This window comes from Mirounga angustirostris, unplaced genomic scaffold (genome assembly GCF_029215605.1).
Source record: "Mirounga angustirostris isolate CCGP_5_RB_7025 unplaced genomic scaffold, mMirAng1.0.hap1 SCAF_5, whole genome shotgun sequence".
NCBI classification, from domain to species: Eukaryota; Metazoa; Chordata; class Mammalia; order Carnivora; family Phocidae; genus Mirounga; species Mirounga angustirostris.
Window position 1 is genome coordinate 155,170,510 of NW_026991713.1, and position 24,465 is coordinate 155,194,974.

Below are 24,465 nucleotides of genomic sequence, written 5' to 3' on the forward strand. Positions count from 1 at the left end.
AGTAAAATAATTGCTTAATTAGGGACACCTGGGTGGCTCCATCAGTTAAGCCACTGCTTTCGGCTCAGGTCACGATCCCAGAGTCCTGGGATCAAGCCCCGCATTGGGCTCCCTGTTCAGCGGGAGGCCTGTTTCTCCCTCTGCCTGCCGCTCCCCCTGCTTGCTCAGCCTCTGTCTCTCTCTCTGTGACAAATAAATAAAAATCTTTAAAAAAATAATGATTGCTTAATTATAGTAGTGGTACAGAGCTTCATTTGGACTGCCATGGGTTTTTGTTGTTTCATTTAACATTTTAAGGAAATTGATGTAAAGGAGAATATTGAATAAATAAGAGTAGAGGTAATCGTGCATGGTTATAGCAAAAAAGAAGGAAGGGAGGGAGGGAGAGGTGGGAGGAAAAGAAGAAGGAAAGAAACAAGGAAAGAAGGAAAGAAAGAAAGAGAAGAAATGAAGGTGAGATATGGCTAAGTCTGAGAAACAGTAAGAATGGGACAAGATTACAAGAGAAGGAAGGAATGGGACCAGAATGAAAACCTGAAAGAAAAGGTAAATACTGTCATCTTCACCTAAAAGGAAGTAGCTAGCCAAGGATCCATGGCAAAAGGAGCCAAATTTTATTTTTTTATTTTTTATTTATATTTAAGGAATATACTTTTTAAAGTTTTAATTTTAATTCCAGTTAGTTAATGGGGCGCCTGGCTGGCTCAGTTGTTTAAGCGGCTCACTCGATTTCAGCTCAGGTCATGATCTCGGGGTTGTGGAAATCGAGCCCTGCAAAGGGCTCCGGGCTCAGCGGGGAGTTGACTTGGGAATCTCTCTTTCTCCTTCTGAACCTACCCCCCTCTCTAAAAAAAGATTAAAAATAAAATAAAATTCCAGTTGGTTAACATACACTGTGATAGTAGTTGCAGGTGTATAATTCAGTGATTCAGCACACATACAACACCTGGTGCTCATCACAAGTGCGCTCCTTATTCCCCATCACCTCTTTCACCTATCCCCCCACCCTCCGCCCCGGCCCCCAAGAAACAGACTCTTAACTATAGTGCACAAACTGATGGTTACCAGAAAGGGGCCAACTTTGAGAGTGGAAGGCACCCGAGTGAGTCCTAGTTCCGTTGCTGCAGGGACCCGCCCACCGGGAACCGGTCATGCGCCAACATCACCACACAGGTGCAGTAGAGATCCCCGGGCGATGAGGCCCATGGAGGCACCTGGCTGGGTTCACACCAAGCACTAGGAAGAGATTCATGCTTGAGAGGTGCAGTGTGAGGGGTGGAGTGGGGGCCAAGAGAATCAGCTGTAGTCAAAGGTGCAGTCAGCTTGGACACAGCAAATCAGCTCTGAGAACTCCGCTCTTAATTTTAGTTACCTTTTTTTAAAAATTTAATTTAATTTTATTATGTTATGTTAGTTACCTTTAACCAAACCTTCAGTAGGCCGGTAGAGCCAGTCTGTCACCAAAGGAGGGATAAAGGGGAGGAGGGAGCAGGAAGGGGGCGTGTGCTCAGAAGAGCAGGGCTATTTATAGAAACTAAGATCCAGCTTTTTGATGCAGTCTTTTTTTTTTTTTTTTGGTCATTCTTTTCTATCTGCTGGTGGTTATCATTCCATCTCCCATCTCCCTCCATGGTCTGGGTACTCTCAAAAAAAGTGGATCGTGGGGCGCCTGGGTGGCTCAGTAGGTTAAGTGTCTGCCTTTGGTTCAGGTCATGATCTCAGGTCCTGGAATCAAGTCCTACATTGGGCTCCTTGCTCAGCCGGGAGTCTGCTTCTCTCTCTCCCTCTGCCCCTTCCCCGCCTTGTGCTCAAGTGTGCTCTCTTTCTCTCAAATAAATAAATAAAATCTTAAAAAAAAAGAAAAAGGCAAAGTTACATCAAATTGGGTACTTAAAACATCCAACCTCATTAGCTGGGGAAGCCTGATGGAAACAGGCTGGAGTCCCGATTGAGAGGCCTGGGTTGAGCGTCCTCCCCTCAGCTAAAACTTCCAGCTGACCATCTCCATAAGGGCCATATTTATAGGGCAAATGACGGGTTCTGAAGGGAAACATTTGTCTGCCTCTGTGCAGTTTGGAGTGAGCTGAATTCCTATGTTATCATGTCTTTACATATTCAAGGAGCCTGGGCTAGGTGTGTTTACCTCCCCTTCCCTCTAGATTCCATTCCTGGGAGGGGGCAGCCCAGCCTGGAGCCAGAAGAGATGCAAGGCAAAATATAGCTCTTACAGTCCAGACCAGAAGGGCCAGTTCTGACCTGGATGCCGTCTAATAACTAACTAGGCTCCCAAGGTCACTTACGCAGCACGGGAGTCTCACAAAACAACATTCTTTAGCCTTCATGTGTGCATGCAGTTCCAGGTGGTCGGTCAGGACAAATCACAGAAACCTCCATCCATACAATACAACAGAGAATGAGGCTGATAGTGTCTTTGCCATATTTTGATGTTACTATCTCCATACAGGGTTTCCAGGACTCCTGAGTCAGGGGAAGAGAGTATAGAGACCTCATAACTGCTCTTAAATGCCCTAGACCAGATGTGACTCGTGTCTGCCTAGTGTTCATTATCCAGACCTGGAATTCAGTGGCCTCATTCTGACTACCAAAGAGGCTTTGAAATGAAAAGAGAAGTGTGAATGGAAGCTTCAGAGAATTCCACTATCTCTACCATAGACCCATTGTTACAGATGGGCAGACCAAGGCACAAGAGGATAAGAAAACTGCTCAATGTCACAGAGCTGGTAACTGGTGAAAGCTAGACTGAGCCAGGCTGCCTGGCCCAGAGCCGGTCTTCTATGCCCACAACACCAGAGTTACAGTTCCACATGGGAGATCCACTGAGATCCAAAGTGTCTTGTAGACTTTTCTTCCTGTCCCCATTTTCTTCCTAAAAGTGACTGCCTCTTCTGCTTGAGTATCAGGGTCTTTGATACTTTGGCTGTTTAATCTTTACTTTCTGTGGCCAGTCAACTTAGCACTGCTTTCTCACTCACTCCTCTCCTTAAAAAGTCTGTCTTGAGCTGAAAATTGATCTTGAATGAATTGGCCAGGAGAAGGACAACCCACCTCTCGGAAGCCAGGCTTGCTCTCAAATCCAGCAGGGATGTTCTAGGTGTCTCCAGCAATCTTTTTCTTTATTATGTTATGTTAGTCACCATTATGTTATGTTAGTCATCAGTTTTTGAGGTAGTGTTCCATGATTCATTGTTTGCATATAACACCCAGTGCTCCATGCAATACGTGCCCTCCTTAATACATTGTGGTACTTTCGTCCCTGCTTCATTAGAGGGTGGGAGGGAAAAGTTCCTGTGATAGTTGGGCCAGGGTCCTGGAGATCCCCATCCCCCAGCAACACCCCCAAAATGGCTCTAGTAGACTACAATATAAGCCACTTCATGGAGCAATCCAGGCTTATTAATGCAACATCAACATCAACCCAGCATCTACATGTCTGAGCCAAACATTGTGCAGACCTGACCTGGTGCTGTTCTTTCAAGGATCCAAAGGAACAAATCTTATTAACAACCACACTCCTCTGTTTTGTTAGAAAAGGCCAATGGCTTGTCCATCGGCCATTTTGTAAATGGTTGAGCCAGGATTTAAGCCGAAGACCTTGGGATTCCAAAGACCTTGCATTTTGTTAGTACACCGAACTGTTTCTCTCCAAATCCCCAATTAATAAAAACAGCCAATATTGATTAGGCCAAGCACTGTGCTATGTGCTCGTCATGAATTATTCCCTCTAATCCTAGCAATGCAATAACAACAAGACAACCATAAGAGACAACCATAAGTTGTCACTATTATCTTTCCCATTTTACATATAAGGAAACGAGGGTAGAGAAAGGAGGTCAATGAAAGTCAAAGAGATGGTAGGTGGCAGACTGGTTACTTAAACTCACATCTTTCTGCTTCCAGAGCGCAGGTGTTAACTACTAGACAACATTGCCACTTGGCTGTCATTTAAATGTGAGCACTGGAGGTATGGGGCTGGGAAAGAGAACAGGTTAGCCCCAGAGTTAGTGAGAATTCTCCATTTGACTTTGTTCCTTCACACCGCAAGCTGTCCCACAAGAACTGGAATGACTTCATATAGTTTATTTTTCCAACCCATTGTCTCTTCAGTGGAGGGCTGGGATTGTTTTCCGTCCTGTTCTGAGCATCTCCTCCCACTTCTGAATCGTCGGATTCCTGCCAAGTTCTCTGCCCCAGAGATGGGCAGTCCTTTTTGTGTGTGCACTCCTGGGAACTTTACTGATCAGAGAGAAGTGAATATGTAAAGTCCCCATTTCTGTATCAGTCCAAGACAAAGCCCAGCTGTTTTCTAGACACTGCCAGGTAAGGCAGGTAAATGAAAGCTTCTTTGTGAGGTGTTTGTGTGTGTGTGTGTGTGTGTGTGTGTGTGTGTGTCTATCACAGGGCAGTAAAATATTTACAGAGCCCTGAATTTAAAATCCAAAGGCCTGGGGCGCCTGAGTGGCTCAGTCAGTTAAGCGGCTGCCTTCAGCTCAGGTCATGATCCCAGGGTCCTGGGATCGAGCCCCGCATCGGGCTCCCTGCTCGGCGGAGAGCCTGCTTCTCCCTCTCCCTCTGTCTGCTGCTCTGCCTACTTGTGCTCTCTCTCTATCTCTGTTAAATAAACAAATAAAAATCTTAAAAAAAATAAAAATCCAAAGGCCTAATGTCAGGTTCTGACAATGTTGCTTATCGGTTGGTTGACTTTGGGCAAGGCTCTTAACTTCTTTGACACTTTGTTTCCTTAATGCAAAATGAGGTTGGCAATATTGAATGAGAAGGATGAATGAGAATATCTGTGTGATATGCCTAGCACAGTGGCTGGCATATAGAGGGTGATCTGGTTAATGTTAGGCGGCTCTGAGTGTGGTGGACTATGCAGGAGGGTACAGAGGAGAGTAGGAAGACCCAGAAAATGAACACTTGAAACAAAATTCCACTCTGCAGAAGTTGGTTCATATTATATAAAGTGAATGCCTTTAATTTAAAAAAAAAAATTTTTTTTTAAGTATCTAACTCGGGGGGTTTGGCTTCAGAATTTGCCGGGAGTTAGAGAGCATTTCAATATTTATTGAGTCCTTATTGTATATTAGACACACTAGCTGGCAATGTAATTTATACAGATTAACTCACTAATCCTGAGGGAAGTCAGGTGGTAGATTTACTAGTGTGTCTTCAGGTTCAGAGACATAAACAGTGGCCAAGATCACTCAGACTGTAGGCTGCAGAACCAAACCTGGCTATGTAACTCCAGGATCCCCTTTACCACACTAAGTATGTTGCCTCATGAAATACTTAGCTTTTTCAGTCCAAAGACTTGTGAAATTAGAGCTCTGTTGCAGGAACTCTTCAAGGCACTGTGTACCTGGGCAAATAATGCTGAGCCTAGCCACCTCTCAAAGGCACAATGCCAAATGACCTCAGAATGCACTTTAAAGCACTCTAGGGGCGCCTGGGTGGCTCAGTCAGGGTTGGGTGTCCGACTCTTTTTTTTTTTTTTTTTAAAGATTTTATTTATTTATTTGATGTGAAAGAGACAGCGAGAGAGGGAACACAAGCAGGGGGAGTGGGAGAGGGAGAAGCAGGCTTCCCGCTGAGCTGGGATCCTGATGCAGGGCTCGATCCCAGGACCTTGAGATCATGACCTGAGCCGAAGGCAGTCGCTTAACCAACTGAGCCACCCAGGCGCCCTGGGTGTCCGACTCTTGATTTCAGCTCAGATCATGATCTCAGGGTCCTGGGATGAAGCATGCTTATCAGGGAATCTGCTTGAGGATTTCTCTCCTTCTCCCCCTGCCCCTCCCCCCACTCACATTCTCTCTCTCTGAAATAAATAAATAATCTTTTAAACAAATAAGGCAATTCGAAAGATTGTTCTTTAATTTTTTCCTGTTCCTTCTCTTTACACTCGAATTCCAAAGATTAAGCAAGCGAGAGTTTCCCCAGAGGGAGCGGTAACTAATAATAGCTCCCATTTCTGGAACACTCATCTGTACTGAGTCTGTGCCTAAATGCTTTATGAGGGATGTCATTCATTCATCACCACAACTTTAGGAAATAGGGGCTGCCGGTATTTCCATGTTTTAGACAGAGGTTAAGAAAATTGTCCATTTACATAGGTGGTGGGGGAAGGGGCTGGAATTTGAAGCTATGATGTTTCACTGTTAAAGGCACACTCTGGCTACCACAGTCCTCAGCTGGGCACTGTATTTGGTCCTCATATGTGGTGAAGATGAAGTTAGAATTGCAAACACATTGATAAGATGATACCAAAGTTGTTTTATTTGGTTAAAAGAGGTGTTATTAGTTTGCTAGGGCTGCCATAACAAAGTAGCACAGACTGGGGTGGGGGCTCAAAGAACAGAAATTTATTTTCTCATAGTCCTGAAGGCCAGAAGCCTGAGATCAAGCTATCTGCAGGGCTGGTTTCTCCTGAGGCTTCACTCCTTGGCTTGTGGATAGCTATTTTCATGTTCACATGTCATTTCCCCCCTATGTGTCTGTGCCCTAATCTCTTCTTCTCATAAGGACACGGGTCATATTGGATTAGGGTCCATCTAATGACTTCATTTTATCTTAATCACCTCTGCAAAGATTCTATCTCCAAATACAGTCACATTCTGAAGTACTGGGGGTTAGGACTTCAACAGATGGATTTTGAGGGGATGCAAATTAACCCATAATAAAGGACTAATTAATTTCATCATTATTTCTCTCCCTTTGGTTTTTGTCGTTAGCCGCTTATTCAGGGGTTGTTTGCACTGACCTTGGTCTTTTAAAGAAGATCCTGAGGTCATTTATTTACCTGTGCCTTACAATAGCAAGTGAGTCTTGTATTCCTGCTCTGAATCAGTTCATGCTTGTGGAGGGAGGTATGTGTTAGACAAAAGAACAGGGAAGGCAGACTTTTAGAACCAGCTCTATGACTAAACTTGCCTTGAAACCTTAGAGAAATCCCCTTTCGGAATGTTGGTCTAAATCAAATATTTTAAGCTCAAATACCCAGAGGCTTGACAGGTACAGTAAGTGGAGAAACTAGTAGGCGTGACAAAATAAGGAGTGGTGGGTAACCATGTGAAATTGGAGAACATTCCTTTTCAATGAAGCATACAATTCTCAGCTCCAGCCATTTGTGCCAGTTTGAAATAAAGGCCCAGTATTGCCAGACTTTCTGCATTTGCAGGAGAGACCATCAAGACTTTTAAATGAAATTTCCCAAGGTTTAAATGTTGACAATTTAAATTTTTCCTCCAAAGACCGAGAGCCAACAGGAATATGTCTGAGGGCCAGATCTGGGCCAGCTGAGATCTTAGTGTCTCTTTCTTGCTCAAAAATGCTCTGGTGAAACACGAGATGGTACAGTTGATTGATAGGCACTAAAAAGGAGACATTACTTTAAGTCATGTGGCCCAAGGTTCTGTGCTGACAAGCAGACTCTAAGGGATGAACTTTTCATATATCCATCCTCTTTTCTGCAGACAGTAACTCAATTGCATATTTAGCAGTCCCTTCCCCTTCTAGGAATGTGAAGTAGGGTTCTGGGGGCAGCATCAAAATTGGGGTTAGGTTATTATTGGTCTACACTGGCTGAAAATAAACTGAGTCAGGTTTTATTGATCTATTCTGTGGTCTGTTGTCAAGCAGTATTATGTGATGGCTGCAACCAAGGGGGAGGAGGCTTTATTGGTTTTGGTGGTAAAGTGATTGGATCTCAAAGCCGTTTGTGGAGTGGTTTTCTTCAGTCAACATTCTCATGGAAAGATCCTTCTAGCTTAAGCCAATTTTCACAATCAGACTTCAATAATAATAAATGAAGTTTCTTCTCCCATGTAAAAGGGGTCTTTGTTGGGATCTGGAGTGGCAAACAAGTTTCATTTCATGGGTCAGCTCTGATGGGTTGGAAATAGCTGCCTGGAATGTTGTCCTGGGAAAGACCCCCTAGGGAAGGTGTTGTGATATCAGTCTGGTCTGTCCTGAGTATGGTGATGTATATTTGTCAGTATCCTGATAGTCTCAAGGGACAGAAACCCAATTTCAGGCGGGAAAGATTGTTAGCTCACAGAACCCAGGACAGGATATTAACAAGAGAGGGGGTAGAGATGCGGACGGGCCTTGTGCCTTTCAAATTCTGGTGAGCTGAAACAAAGCTATTACTCTAACAAAGCTATTGGCTTCCTTTTGTGGAGGAAATTACCGTTCCATGACCAGTCATCTCTTCCCAAGGCAGGTAGTGACGTGAAAATTCTGTGCCGGCTTCCTGAGGACTGCCCACCGTGGAGTGGCTGATGAATTTCTGGGTCCTCTGGGGCATCTGCAAACCCTACCGTGGCTTTCACCCTGCCCCTGGGTACCTTCGCTGCCAGCCTTTATCAGGGGTTGGAGCCCCGAGATGGAATGACTACAGTGTACCCGAGGAATTTAACTTTGCAAGTGATGTCCTAGACTACTGGACTCAAATGGAGAAGGTAAGGAGCCACCCATGATGGGAGGTGAGGACAGGAATGGCCTCACTGGCCTCATCATGCTCCCAGTAGGCTGAGGGGCACATAACCAGGAAAGGCTTCTGTATCAGCTTACCATTGTTGTGGGAAAAGCTCATGTTTGGGGGTTCAATTCTCAGCCTGGCCACTTTCTCACTTCTCTGAGCCTCAGTGGTCTTATCTGTGAAATGGGGATAATCTCATTTAAGAAACAAACAAGATGGTGGGTGAAAATATCACATAATTGTGACCAAGTGCAAAGTTTCTGTTCACAAGGTCAACAAGTTGATGTTAGTCTGAATTCTTACCTTCACCTAATGAGACTATGAGCCTAACTGGCATTTGTCTCATCAAACTTCGGCTTAACTTCAGGCTACTCTCATAGGGAAAGGACAGATCACCTGATTGTACACATGAGCATCTGGCATCTATAGCAAGTCATGTCATCTGTCGTTCTGTGAGGATGTCAAGTGCAACTGGATTCCTCCCTATCAACTGCCTACTTGAGCATGGCTTTAGGGTCTGTCCAGAGAAGAAAGTCTAGAGGTTACACGTCTCTGCATAAAAACCCAAGTGCTCGGTTTGTCTTTCCCCAAGAGACAGATCAGAGAGTTAATATAAGATGGAGTCCGAAAGTTAATATGTTAATTAATTGAATTGAAATAAAATAAAATAAAATTTTTTAACAAAGAGAAGGGTAGAGAAATGTTTAACCTACACTTGTAACATATGGCCGGAGGTCATAAATAGTAAAATGATATATTTTTACCAAAAAAGAGGAAGTTCATATAATTTTAAATTTCCCATGAACCTGCATTTATATGTTAGTATTCAACTACCATGGGGGCTTCCTCCCCACCTCCTTCTTTTTCCTTTCTCTGAATTTCCATAGTAACACCAAGTAAAATAGAGGGCTCAATTAGGGAAAGCATTTTTTATATGCCATGTCAGGCACTTTGCATTTCATACTATGATTAGATGGGCACTCTCATCATCCCCATTTTCCAGACAAGAAAACCGAGGTTCCAAGGGTTTAAATAACACTCAGAAACCACCACATACCCAATAAATGAAGGAACAGAATTTGGATCCAGGCTAAGTCTATAATACTTTATTTAACCTGGTCTCACGATCTGATGATGCCAAACATCTCTGCCTTCAGACTCTAAAATGACTTTTGTCACTGTGCTGACCAGTAATCTAGTTAAGAACTTTTGAACCATGAGACAGGCTGGAGAGGGAGGAGGTAGAGAGGAAGAAGTGATACCATCACTTTTCTCCTGATTTATCTTTATATAGTCCTTATAGAGATAACCACCAAGTAAATAGACCCCAGGGATGCTTCATCTTTGTTGGGTTTTCTATCTTCATTGTCAATCCTTGCCAATTTCTCCATGTCTCCAAATTCTCCCCACCCCCCCAGGATCCTTATCCCCTTAATATTTATTCTCACAACACTTCTCATCTGTCTGTTTTCACTTTTCCAATTTCCTTGATCATGATCAGTGTCTCTCTAGTGATGCATGGCGCCTGTCACCTAGCTGTAGCTGTCCTTCAATAAACACTGGTGGAATAAAAATTTTGAAACCTGCCTAACAAGCCCCATAGGTCTTGACATTGTTTCTATGAAAGACCCTTCAGAGGGCCCACTGCAGTCCACTCTGGCTTCCTGGACCTCCCTTACAACTTAACAGGTATCACGCAAGAAGTGATCCATGGCCCAAACAACAACACAACCAAAACCAGAATAGATTTATTTATTTTAACTCACATTTCAACGTATTTTACTTGTAAAATATGTTAGAAATCCAACATTTTTTTGCGAAATCTTCTGAGTGTGTGTGTGTGTGTATGTGTGTGTTGGCAAAGAATTTGTTATAAGACAAAAGAGAGTACCTGGTAAGCCAAACAACATATGTCCAAGCATGGAATACAGACCACCAATTTATAACCCCTGACTATTCTTGGAAATTAAATCCTTTGTTACTCTAGGCTCCTAAGATAGTACACACAACTTTAATTGATTCCTGGAGCAGCCTCCCAAATCTGTTCACAAGAGGTCACATTCTGTCCAAATTCATTCATTCATCCATTCATTCATTCATTCAGCTAAGACTTAGTGAGCCCCTACCATGTGCCAATTACTATTCTAGATAATGGGGATAGGATAGTGAACAAAATGTACAACTCTTCAGTTTTTCTCTTTAGACAGTGATTCCCCGCTTCATGTCTTAGGAGAGGTGAATATAGTGTTAGTGGAGTTACATTTTGTTTGTTTTGACAAAAATCATAAAAGAAACAAATTCTTCCTACCACCCTTGATGCACCTTAATATTAAACATTGCTCAATAAATAGAGTCAAATAGATATTAGCCACACAGCTGAAAAAACATCCACAAACAGATGAATGACATTACCCCATATCGCCTGGCTCTTTGTCCCATAATATTTCCCCAAAGAAATTAATTTATGAACTGCCAAACATTCCAAGCTCCTTACTTTTCAACAGTTCTGCCTAGATTTCTCTGAGTCAGTGACTCTGTTTTTTGTTGCTCCTAAATTGAATTCTGTAATTTTTAAAGAATTTTTTTTTTTTTTCATTAGAAAGAGAGAGAGCAAGAGCACAAGCAGGGTGGCGGGAGTGGCAGAGGGAGAGGGAGAAGCAGACTCCCTGCTGAGCAGGACTCAGGACTCGATCCCAGGACCCGGAGATCATGACCTGAGTCCAAGGTAGACGCTTAACTGACTGAGCCACCCAGGCGCCCGTAATTCTGTAATTTTACACAAGAATTTAGCAACATTCCTAGAACCTGTACAGTATAAAAGGGCCCTCATGTGCTTTTAAAACTATTAGACTTTTATCCCAGCATCCCATAAAGGAATCCTCCATGGTATTCACAAAAAGTCTATATGTTTTGTAACTCTGATACACGAGTAGGTTCAGCGTCACTAGAATGTAAGTTCGATGAGCGAGTGGAATTTTTACTGTTTTGTTAACTGTTGTATCCCCAGCGTGTAGAACAAACCTGGCACCTTTAACTATTTGTTGAATGAATTTGAATGCATCAGCTCCCTGCACAGCCAGCACAAGATAAGCAATGTTGGTGTCTGGCCATAACTTGGTTGTATTTTAGCAATGGGCTGTTAACTTTCTCATGGATGTGTTGTAAATACGTAGATGCGAAGAGGGAAGGCTTTGGCCCAAGGAGCCCTCATGCAGAGAAAGCAACAGAGTACAGGAACCAGAATCGGGCTTTGGGGTTTCTTTTGTAAAGGCACATCTCATAATACTAAACATTCATTCCTATATTGCAACAATCATCTGGTAGAGCTGAATGGCTGCTCCCCGTTGAGAGACACTTGGCTCTCCAGTTTATCCCAGAGGGACGTGGCCAGGCTTCTCTCATTTATGTTACTTGCCCAGGCCCTGTAGCCTCTGAGTTTGGCACTGCTGGTAGAAAAACAAGATTATCTCAACTTATTTTTTTTTTTAAAGAATTTATTTATTTATTTGAGAGAGAGAGAATGAGAGAGAGCACATGAGAGGGGTTAGGGTCAGAGGGAGAAGCAAACTCCCCGCCGAGCAGGGAGCCCGATGCGGGACTCTATCCCAGGACTCCAGGATCATGACCTGAGCCGAAGGCAGTCACCCAACGAACTGAGCCACCCAGGCGCCCTATCTCAACTTATTTAAAAGCATTCGTTTTTCAAGTCAAACTCTTAATACACTTAGTATGCACACCAAAACTTTTAGACATAAAATCTGGAGTTTTCATTGCAGGAAAGCTTTTAGAATGGATTTAACTTCTTTAATAGATACAAGGTTATTAAGATTTTGATTCTATCAGTTTTGGCGAGCTGAATTTTTTTTTTTTTTTTTTTAGCAATTTGTTCATTTCATACTAGTTGTCAAATTTATTGGCATAAAATTATTCATATTTTTCCTCTTGTTGCTATTTTAATGTCTGTAAGAATTGTAATTGCAAGGACGCCTGGGTGGCTCAGTTGGTTAAGCATCTGCCTTTGGCTCAGGACATGATCCCCCAGGGTCCTAGGATCCCTGGGATGAGTCCCAGATCAGCTCCTTGCTCAGGGGGATGCCTGCTTCTCCCCTCTGCTGGCCGCTCCCTCTGCTTTTGCACTCTCTGGCTCTCTCTCTCCCTCTCTCTCTGACAAACAAATAAATAAAATCTTTTAAAAAAAAGAATTGTAATTGCTTACACTTTTTCATTTCTAATATTGTTAATATCTTTATTCTCTTTTTTCCCTTGAAAAGTCTTCCTAGCAGTTTATCAATTTTATTTATCTTTTCAAAACCAGCTTTGGCTTCACTGATTCTCAGTTGTGTTATTTGTTTTCCATTCCACTGATGCACACTCTTATCTTTATTATTTCCTTCCTCCTACTTTCCTTTGATTTGATTTCCTTTGATTTCTTTTTTCAGCTTCTTGATAGGGAAGCTTTGGGGCCTGCCTTCTTTTCTAATGTATGCATTTAAAAGTACAAATTTCCACTAAGCATTCCTTTTAGGTGCATTGTACAAATTTTGATATGTCATATTTTATTATCACTCAGTTGAAAATATTTTCTATTTGCCTTATGATCCTTCTCTGACTGATAAATTATGTTGAAACATATTGTTAGTTTCCACATACTTGGGGGTGGGTTTCTCATTTCCTTGTTGTTAATGATTCCTAGCTTAATTCCACTGTGGTCAGAAAACATACTCTATTTTAAACTTTTGAGATTTTTTGAGGTTGGTAAATGTTCCAAATGCAATGGAAAAGAATGTGAATTATATCATTATTAGGCAAAATGTTCTATCTATGTCAATTAGGATATAAATTCTATTAGTCTATCATATATATCTATCATATATAAATTCTATTAGTCTATCAATATCACCATATTCCATCATTACTTTATAGAAAACATTGAATTTCAACTTATATTTCATTGTAAATAAGACGGAGGCAATTTTTTCTATAGGCCATAAACTCTTACATGTTTGTTTTGTGTGTGTGTGTGTTTTTCTTAAAGATTTTATTTATTTATTTGAGAGAGACAAGAGCATGAGCAGCAGGGATGAGCAGAGGGAGAGGGAGAAGCAGACTCCCTGCTGAGCAGGGAGCCCTACATGGAGCTCCATCCCAAGACCCTGAGATCATGACCTGAGCTGAAGGTAGACACTTAACCAACTGAGCCACCCAGGTGCCCCTCTCACGTGTTTGATATTCCAAAAGAATCATGTCATTTTTGAATACTGAAAGTAATTGATCTACCTTTCCAATTTTCCTTCTTCAAAGTATATTTTAGTTAGAGATTAGCAAGGAGTAGCTATGTAGGTTTTTGTTTATTTAAATCAACTATGTTGATGTATAATTTACATGGAATGAAATGCACACCTTTTTAGTGTAAACTTGGAGTTTTAGAACATTTCTGTCACCCCAGAAGTTTCCTTTTGTTCTTTCCTAGTCAGTCCCTACCCCACCGGCTCTGAGCCCCAGGCAACCACTGATCAGCTGCTACTGGAGATTATATTTCTCTTTCCTAGGGTTTCATAGAAATGGAATAATACAAGATGCACCCTTTTGTGTCTGATTTCTTTGATTCAACATTATTGTTTTTGAGATTTATCGCTGTGTATTTGTTGTTCATCTTTTTTATTGCTAAGTTAAATACTAAGCATTTTATCTTTTGAAACTATTTCACAATTTCCTTTGGCTTCAAACATTACCACATAAAACTTAAATTTCAACTCCAAGGTTAGAGGGTGTTTCTATCTTCTTGGAAAACAGCTTTATGTGAGTATCACATTATCAGATTAATCCTTAACACAAAAATCCATCACCGTGTAAGCAATATCTTCTTCAAGTTGTAAGAGTTAGCGTCTAAAATACTGCCTGAGTTCTGAGCAACAAATGTTTTCTACCAGCTTTTCCATCATTTTTAAAACTCCTACAATAATATTACATACTCTGCTCCCCTCATGTAATGTACATAACTAGTCATTACACTTGCTAAATATTCTGTAATCTGTTGGGCAAGAATTGTTCATAACACTGTTTTTTTTCATAAATATGAATACTTACATGTGAATATACATATATATTAACCTTACCTTATCTCAGGTGAGGTACACTCTTTTGTTCCAATCATATGGGGCAAATATGGTGGGATCAGGTTTGCACATATGTGGAAAAAAATTGCTGGAAGAATATACACCAGATAATTATCAGTGTTGACCTTCAAGTAGTGAAAATGTGATGGGACACTTGAAGGCATTTTTCTATTTATAAGAAATTTTTCTGTTCATAAGATTCTGCATTGCCTGCACTTTTACTCTGGACATGCTTTGGAAATTAATTAAAAAAATAAAATCTTTTTAAAAAGCATGCTCATTATAGAAAACTGAGGGAAAATAAGAAATTTTACTTAAACAAAAAGTGATAATTGGCTGTAAATATTTAAAACCAGGGTGTCTGGGTGGCTCAGTTGGTTAAGTGTCTGCCTTCAGCTCAGGTCATGATCTCAGGGTCCTGGGATCGAGTCCCATATCGGGCTCCCTGCTTAGTGGGAGTCTGCTTCTCCCTCTCCCTCTCTGCTCTCTCTCTTAAATAAATAAATAAAATCTTTAAAAAAATATTTAAAACCATGTACATATGTGTGTATACGTATGTCTTGTTCACCATTGTATCCTTTGGTCTAAGAACAGTGCCTAACAGATAATGAGAATTTAGTAAATATATATTGAATGAATGAATGGATACTACTGTATACATTTGGATTATAATGTAGTATTGCTTTTTAAAATTAATATTGTACTGTGAAATTTTTATTCCAAAACAATTTCTGAAAGTGTTTGGATGGTTTTATCATATTCCATCATTTAGAAATAACAGTTTTGTAGATAGTATATAGTTGGATTCTGTTTTCTTTTTTTAATTCATTCTGTCAATTTATGTCTTTTGGGGATTTTAGTTTAGTTTTGGGAATTTAGTGCACTTACATTTAAAGTAATTACTGACAAGTAAAGACTTACTATTACCATATTGTTAATTATTTTTTTGATGTCATAGCTTTTGGTCTCTCATTTCCTCTCTTACTGCCTTTCTTTGTCTTTAGTTGATTTTTTGGTAATGATATGTTTTGATTCCCTTCTCACTTCCCTTTGTGTATATTCTGTAGATAATTTCTGTGGTTACCATAGGGATTACATATAACATCTTAAAGTTATAACAATCTATTTTAAACTAATAACAACTTCATTTGCATACAAAACCCCTAATCTTTTCCAGCTCCCTCTTAGCTCCCCATGTTGTGTTATTGATGTCACAAATCACATACTTATATATTAAGTTAACATAGAACTATAATTATTTTCTATGCTTTTGTCTTTTAAATACTGCAAAACAGTAACAGCTGGAGTCTCAAACCAAAATTACAATAATATTGGTTTTTATATTTGTCCATGTATTTATCAAAGAACTTTATATTTTTGTATTCAAGTTACTGTGTGACGTCCTTTTATTTCAACTTGGACTCCTTTTAACATTTCTTTTTTTTTTTTTATTTTATTTATGAGAGAGAGAGCACGAGCAGGTTGAAGGGCAGAGGGAGAGGGATAAGCAGACTCCTCACTGATTGAGGAGCCCAGTGCAGGCTGATCCCAGAACTCTGAGATCATGACCTGAGCCAAAGTCAGACACTTAACCCCTGAGCCACCCAGGCGCCCTTCCTTTTAGCATTTCTTATAGAGAAATGAACTTATAGGCCATCAATTTTTGATAAGGAATTCCCTCAATTTTTGTTTATCTGACCTAATTTTTCCCTCATTTTTGAAGGACAGTTTCGCTGAATATAGAATTTCTTGATTGACAGGTTTTCCCCCATCACTTTAAATATATAATCCCACTGTCTTCTGGTCTGCTACCCACTAATAATCTCATTAAAGATTTATACATGATGAGTCACTTTTCTCTTGCTGCTTTCTGTCTTTGGCTTTTGTAGTTTGATTACAGTGTGTCTCTGTGTGGGTCTCTTTGGGCTTTCTTATTTGGAGTTCATTGAGCCTTTTGTATTTGTATATCCATATACTGAATGAATGAATGAATGGATGGATGAATGAATGAATACTACTATATAAACCTGTATTTAATGCAAATATGGTTTTGCCTTTCCTCAGCCATTATTTCTTCAAATAAGCTCGTCGCTCCTTTCTCTCTCTCTCTTCTTCTTCTAGGACTCCCATAATGTGTATATTGCTCTCATTGTTTATATACTATGTCCCTTGGGCTCTACACACTTCTCTTCATTGTTTTTATCCTTTTTGCCCCTCAAACTCCATAATTTAACATGACTTGTGTTCAAGTTCACTGATTCTTTCTTCTGTCTGACTGAGTCTGTTGTTGAATCCATCTGGTAAAGTTTTCAATTCAGTTATTGTATTTTTCAGATCCTGAATTTCTGTTTGGTTCTTATTTTGTTCATATATTGTTTTTCTGATTTGCTTTAGTTCTTTGTCATTTTCCTTTAGCTCTTTCAGCAGGTTTAAGACAATCATTTTAAAGTCTCTGTCTAATAACTGAAACCTGTGTCTCTTTAGGGTCAGTTTCTGGAGATTTGTTTTATTCCTTCAAATGGGCAACATGGCCTTGTGATCTGGTTGTTGAAAATTGGATATTTGAAAAAAGCAGCCAGTCTCTGTCTTTGCAGCTGGCTCTTTGCAGAGAAAGGCCTTCAGTAATCTAACCATATGAAAACTTAAGGTCTCGGGCGTTTGTCTTTCCTAGGCCTATGCATGTACTTTTTTCTCAATTTTACCAAATACATTGCTACTTTTTCATGTTTTAATTTCCTTAAAAGTCTCATACGTGCTTCTTCTTGGGGCCCTAGATGTTCTATTGCCTTCCTCTGTCTGTAGTCCGCCCTGTCCCCCCTTTCTCTGAGGTGGCCACGGTCTACAGTTTCCACTCATTGTGGCATCTGCCACTGCTTTCAGACACCTCCAACTGCTATTCAAACTGGGTCACCGTTCCTATCTGAGCTCCCAAGTCAGATGAGGCAGAAACCAGTCCTGACAAGCCAGAATGTTGAAACAAATTCCAGTCTTTTCTTCTGTCCCAAGGGAGGGGCTGGAAATCAGGTGGCTTCCCCCGATCATACTTCACAACACCAGAGAGGGGATGGGGCAAAGGTAAACAAAAACAACATGAAATTTCTTACCATTTTGAATATGAATTTTTATCGTTTGGACATTTGTTGGTTGCCATAGATCCTTGACTATTTCTAGAGTTCCTACAAAGCTATTTTAGTCTGTTGATTACCTGATGTTTCTGTGAGGGAACAAGGGTTACTTGGGAGCTTCCAGGTCTGTCTTCTTGCTTATTTCACCTCTAGAGGTATCTTAATTTTAAATATAAACTCCCCCAAATATTCAGGAATTAGATTAGTCTCTTGTTCTGTTGTAATACTAATGATAGTAATTTTATTGAGCACCTACGATGTGCCAGGCACTGTCATATACACTTTACCTGTTTAAATAACTAATTTAAACTTTACTGCCTTCTAGGTAGTATTGTACCCATTTCATAGATGAGAAAACTGAGGCACAGAGGAGAACCTACTGTCCATATGGAACTAAGACAGACACATGGGAGAATGAAATTTTAAGGCTTTAATAGGTGACATGAAGGCTATTCATGGTTTTATGTGACTCTAGAGGAGGTGGTGACAGTAGACCAGAAGAAGTTCACTGGATCACACCCTATCCCCAACTTTTCTTGGTTCTATAAATGCTTTAAAATGGGATCTCAGTCCTTGAGCTACATTTTCACTGGAATGTGTCTTTGGTAGTAGATTGGCCAAATAAGTGCCCTTTTCCTTTGAAGTAGGAAGTAACACATGGTGTATGATCTTGACCAGGAGGGCAAGAGCGGTCCAAACCCAGCCCTGTGGTGGGTGAATAACCAAGGGGATGAACTGAAGTGGAGTTTCAGAGAGTTGACAGACCTATCCCGCCATGCAGCCAATGTCTTCACCCAGACCTGTGGCCTGCAGCAGGGAGACCGTCTAGCCTTGATTCTGCCTTGAGTGCCTGAGTGGTGGCTGGTGGCCATAGGCTGCATCCGAGCAGGTCAGTGACTGAAAGAGACCCCAACAGACTTTAGGTCTGGCCCAGAGCGAATTGGTCCTGAAATATTAATATTCCCCTATCTTTTTTCATATTCTGCACAGTCTTTGTCTTTCTCAGACTCCCTCAAATATTCTTTTACTCCTTCTCACTCACTCTCTCTTTCATACTTACACACCCTCAAACACAGCGTCACAACTCTCTAAATCATCCACACACACACTTTCTCCTGCATAGTCTCATTCTTTTTTTCAAAGATCCATCAGGTAATGAGCGCTGGGTGTTATATAAGACTGATGAATCACTGAACTCTACCTCTGAAACTAATAATACACTATATGTTAATTAATTGAATTTAAATTTAAAAAAAAAAGAAAAAAAATAAAGATCCATCCATTGTTAACATTTTGCACTCCTCCCACACTGAGTCATTTAAGTATCAGTTGCAGACATTGTGACATCCATAAACACCAGATAAACACCCATAAACACCGGAGTATGCATCTGCTATGATCCAGGATATTCTCCTGACCTAACCACAACAGAGTTGTCACACGAGACATCTAACACTGATACATCTATAGACAAAATTCTTTAATTTTTTTGTTTGAATCCAAAATCCAATAGAGGATCATGCATTGCATTAAGTTTCACATCTCCTCAATCTCCTTCAATCTGGACTTTTCTGTATGACCATATTTTGAAAATGTCTAAGCCACTTGTTTTGCAGAAGATCCCACAAAATTTGTGTTTCTGACTCTTTCCTCAGGATTACATTCAGTTAAACATTTTTAGTAGGAGTACTAAAAGGACAATTTGCCTATCTCAGTGCTTTACATCAGGGGATACATCAAGTTGGTTTGTCCTATCATCAGTGATATTTACAAACACCTTTGCAAGGCATCTTGTCCCTTTATAGTTAGTAAGTAATACTTATGAGACTGTGTGAATATCCTGTTCTCCAGTTGTCTTTCACCCTATGACTTGAGAATCCATTAATGATTCTTGATTGAATTGAATAATATTATGGTCATTTTATATGAAAATTTTCTACATATTATTCTTTCTACATTTATTAGTTAGCATTCTGTGGCTATTTCCCTTTCCTGTTTACTTGCCTATCTTTTTATATAATTTAGAGTTGGTGTGGGACTCATGGATTCTCTTTTGATTTGCTTTATAATGCATGTTCATATAGTCTCTCACCAATAAAATACTAGATTAATCCATCAAGATCATGTGGAATGAAGAATTAACAGCAATGGCAGAGAGAGTATAGAGAAGCCATGTCATCTGTAGAGCTAAGAGATGGCCCATGGGAAATCCAGACATGAGCTTAGCCCTCTGGTATAGGCAGATTTAAAGAGGGATAGAAGCAAATGAAGAGAATTCCAAGGATGGGCAGAAGGCAGGAGTCAGGAGAAGCCTGTGTGAAGAACAGCCATATTGAAATAGTGAATAGATTTGCAGGAGAGAAAGGTAGAGTGTGGGCAGTGCCTTCAGTGTTGGGGAGAGTATGGTGTTTTCCTAGAGAGAGGGTACAGGTGCTGGTGAAGAGAAGAAAAGCGGAGTGGGAAAAGTCAGTGTTCTGTGGAACGTGAACAGGTAACAATATGGAAGTTGGGTAGTAGGAAGATTCAGGACAAGGCACCTGGTGGAGAGATGGGAACCCACGTGGTGGAGAGATTAGAACCCAACAGGGGCACATGAAGACTTGAACTAATTGTTGGTGATGGAAGATGGAAGGGAAAGCAGGGCAGTTCAAAGGATAATGTAGTTAAATTTAGATATGCAGAGTGAAGGAGAGGAGATTCAAGATGACACAAGGGACTGACAGAGGGGGAAATGAGATGAGAAAAATGGAGGTAGGGATGCAGCTAATCCTGATGTCAGGGACACCGTCCTACTTACATGCTTAGTCCCAGATCCTGTGTAAAGTAGGATCCACCAGTCTACTGGCCAGATCCATCTAGAGTAGTAGAGGTGAGGGCAGGCTTTTCAAATTTCAGTGTGCATAGGAATCGCTTGGAGACCTTGTTAAAGTGCAGATTCTGATTCAGTAGGTTTGTGATGGGGCATGAGATTTTGTGTCTTAGGTGGTGCTGATGGTGCTGGTCCATGGGCCATACTTTGCACAGCAAGAGGCTAGTGGATTTCTATGCAAATAAGCCAAGCCTGAAACCCCAAATTTCCTTTTTCATTCCCAGGAATAATCTTCATGCCAGGAACCATCCAGTTGAAGGCCAAGGACATTCTCTACCGATGACAAGTGTCCAAAGCCAAGGGCATCGTGACCACAGATACCCTTGCCTCAGAGGTGGGTTCTTTAGCTTCCGAGTGTCCTACTCTGAAAACAAAGCTCCTGGTGTCTGACCATAGCCATCAAGGGTGGCTGGACTTAACGATCATTGATTGAGTTTCTGTTCTGATGAATGTTCTTTCTAAGGAAGGGCAGGAGAAGGCCATTCACTCCCAAGTGCTGGTAGACAAACAACCAGTGGGAGGAGACTCACCAGGTCTGATGGCAGAAACCTTCTCTTCCCACAGAATGCTAACTAAACTAAACTAAAACAGTAGCACTGATTTGCTAGGTGACCCTGGGCTGGTCCCTTCCCCTTTCTTGGATGCAATTGTTTTATCTGTAAAATAAGGGTATTGAACTTCCATGCCTCTGTCACTAAAGTATTATCAACCCTGTGTAAAGGAGATGTATAAAGTCAGAGGGTTGTTGTGTTGTGTCTTCCTGTAGGTAGGGAATCTGAAATATTATGTTTATATAAAAAATAAATATATGAAGAGGTTGAATGAAAAATTAAGGGATGAATTTTTAAGGGAAAGCTTGAGACTATAAGAAAAATTGGGCTGTGGCTGTCAGGCAGTTTGGGGAGCAAACGCTTTCTATCTCTTAGAGGTTGCATAACTTTAGGGACACCTTGCAGGAAAGGTTAGGGAAGTGTTGGAGGTAAGTAAGACCAGTTCCACCTCCAAAACTCTGATTCTGTAGATCTTCAGGCATTTTTCATATCACTCACAAACCATGCTGGGTTTGTTTTCTTGAAGTAACCCCTCAGTTTTTAAAGTCCTTTACTTCAGCCTCAAAAGGCAAATATCACACTGAAGTCACGCCTTACACTGGATTTTAAAGTCAGACAATTAAAAGAAAATGGTGTAAATAAAGAATATTCTCTAAAACTCCCTGAAATTGCCAAAATCATATCACAGCAAGAGTCAGTGTGTCCTGCAGCCTTGGGATCATTTGCAGTTTCTCCAATCAAACACCATAGGGAACTTGCATTTATAAGCCCAAGAGACTCCCAATCTAGGAGAAGTCCCCAAGAATCAAGGTACACTAGGGTACCCTACAGATTCTACCTTCCATCTCAAGCTTATACCAGGGCAAATGTGCATCCTCATTTCCTCTTCCCCACCCCTCATTGCCAAGATTATGGGGTGAAATTCCTATTAAGTTGGTTCATGTAAAAAACAAGCTTAGCAGTGTGATTAAGAGCATAGTCTTTGGATCAAACTGAGTGAATTTGAATCCTGGCTGGACCACTTGCTGGGTACATGTCTTCAGGCAAGTTATGAAAAACCTTTCTGAGCCTCAGTTTTCTCATCCACAGAATGGGAACAATAAGAGCAGTACTTGCCTTTTAGGGTTGGTCTGAAGATTGAATGAGTTCTTATTTGTAAATCACTTAGAGCACTGCCTGGAAGTGCTATTTCAGTGTTTGTTACATGCAAAGCAATCCACTGTATTTCCCCCCTTTTTAAATGAAGAGATGTCAGACTACTTATCTAACTCACTCTCAAACTCCATTTGATCCTTAACACTGGGAGAACTGGTTTCCCCTCCAGTGTTAGAAACCTCCATTTTTCTGACTCCAAGCGTCATATTGTTCCTTTTGCTTCTCTGGGGATGGAAAAGCAGGAAATAGGACTTCTCCCCTTTTGTACTGAATGCCTTTGCAGATCAGCCTCCCCAGATCATACCTGTATTAAGTCAAAGACTCTGGACCCAATGGCCATCTTCTTTACAAGTGGGACCACAGGCTTCCCCAAGATGGCAAAACACAGTCATGGATTTGCCTTGTGATCCTCTTTCCCTTCAAGGTAGGAAAGAAGGCACTGAGTTATGGGCTGGGCCACACACCTGGGGTGGTGTGTGCATGTGTGTGAGTGAACATGTGGGTTGGGAAAAGAGCTCTAAGCAAAATTGACTCCATCCTGCTTCTCCCTTCTGTGCTCTTTGGTTCAGACTGATGAAAATCTGAGAATGCTGGGAATCCTAACCATTTGCTGACAGAGGCCTCTGATGACAAAGGAGGCATATTTAGGTCCTGCTTGAACACCTTGACAGGAGGTGTCCCTGTCAGTTGACTCAGGGTTTGGTGGGGAAGGACAGAATGTGCTAACAATGTAACCTGAAACAACAGGTCCTTTCCTCTCCCTAGTAATGGACAAATGAAACTTGGAGTTACCCAATTATGAGCTGTTAGGGAAAATAATACCTGGAACCAAGCCACACCATGCCACTGTCCCTAATCTAGAACAAACAATCATGGAGGCTGAAGCTGTAGCCTTGGGTTAATCATTTAATCAATTTTAAACTAAGCCTCTTCTCCCCTCTGCCCCTCCACCAGAGTAATATTCAGACCAAAACAAGTTCAATATATTTCCTAACTTATTAACCAGACCAGAGGGCACCACGAGGTTTCTGGTGGACCTCGGCTATCTGTGCTGATGCAAAGTTATACAGTGATAACAACTGAATAGCAAAACCCTGGAGGAATGGGGGTGGAAGAAGGGGAGTTCTTTCTGTGCAGTCTGAATAACAAGAGCAAAGGCACAAAGATATAAAAAGTAGCATTTATAGAACTACTGAGATTCGAGGGTAGCTGGTGCTCAGAGTGTGGGGTAAGGGATAGACGGGAGGAGTTGGGAAAGTAAGCAGGGCCCCAGATCTTGTAGGATCTTGTGGGCCTTAGTGTAGTGTTTAGAGAGTTGTTTGTTTGTTTTGAGAGAGAGAGAGAGAGGAGGTATTAGAGCAATGCGACATATTTTAGCAAGGGAAAGACCTGATCAGATTTGTGTTTTGAAAAGATCACTGTGGCAGTGCCTGGGTGGCTCAGTCAGTGAAGCATCTGCTCAGTCATGATCCAGGGTCCTGAGATCGAGCCCCACGTTGGGCTCTGTGCTGAACGTGGAACCTGCTTGAGATTCTCTCTCTCTCCCCTCCCACCTACTTCCCACTTGTGCACATGCATGCTCTCTCTCAAGAGAAAGAAAGAACAAAGAAAGAAAGAAAAAGAAAGAAAGAAAGAAAAAGAAAGAGGGAAGGAAAGAAAGAAAGAAAAAGAAAAAAAAGATAAAAGATCACTGTAGTTGCAATATGGAGAATGGGTTGGGAAAAATCAGAATGGAGTTAGACCATTTGGAGGGTCTTAGAATAATCCAAGATGGTGGTGGCTTGGCGAAAGTGTCAGAGACATGAAGGAAGTTAACATATTTGAGATTTTAGGAGGTAAAATGGATGGGATCTACTGGCTAGATGTGGGAGATAAGAGAGGGGCCAGTCAGAGAGGGGCCAGTCAAAGTTGACTGTCAGATTTTGGGCTTGGACAGTTTCATGGACAGTAATGACATTCACTAAAATACAGAGAACATTGGAGGAGAAAGAATTAGTCCAAGGGAGTCAGGAGAGATTAGGATCTAGTGAGTTTGAGGTCCCTGAGAGACACCCCAGAAGAGATGTTCAGTGGGTAGTGGGTCTAAAGCTGAGAAGACAGATCCTCCTAGCTAGTAACGTCTTACGGGTGAGCCACAATCCTAAGAGAG

The 24,465-nt window shown here is 41.2% G+C and overlaps 1 protein-coding gene across 1 annotated transcript in view; it reads left to right on the plus strand.

The window, feature by feature from the left end:
• The first annotated feature begins 6,871 nt into the window (after window positions 1–6,871).
• LOC135364304 (acyl-coenzyme A synthetase ACSM1, mitochondrial-like) overlaps window positions 6,872–24,465 on the plus strand; it is a 41,365-nt gene continuing 23,771 nt past the window's right edge. Inside the window, 5 exon segments of the mRNA XM_064590312.1 lie at window positions 6,872–6,887; window positions 8,278–8,480; window positions 18,420–18,630; window positions 20,835–21,027; window positions 22,585–22,740. Coding sequence (XP_064446382.1) covers window positions 6,872–6,887; window positions 8,278–8,480; window positions 18,420–18,630; window positions 20,835–21,027; window positions 22,585–22,740 — 779 coding nt within the window.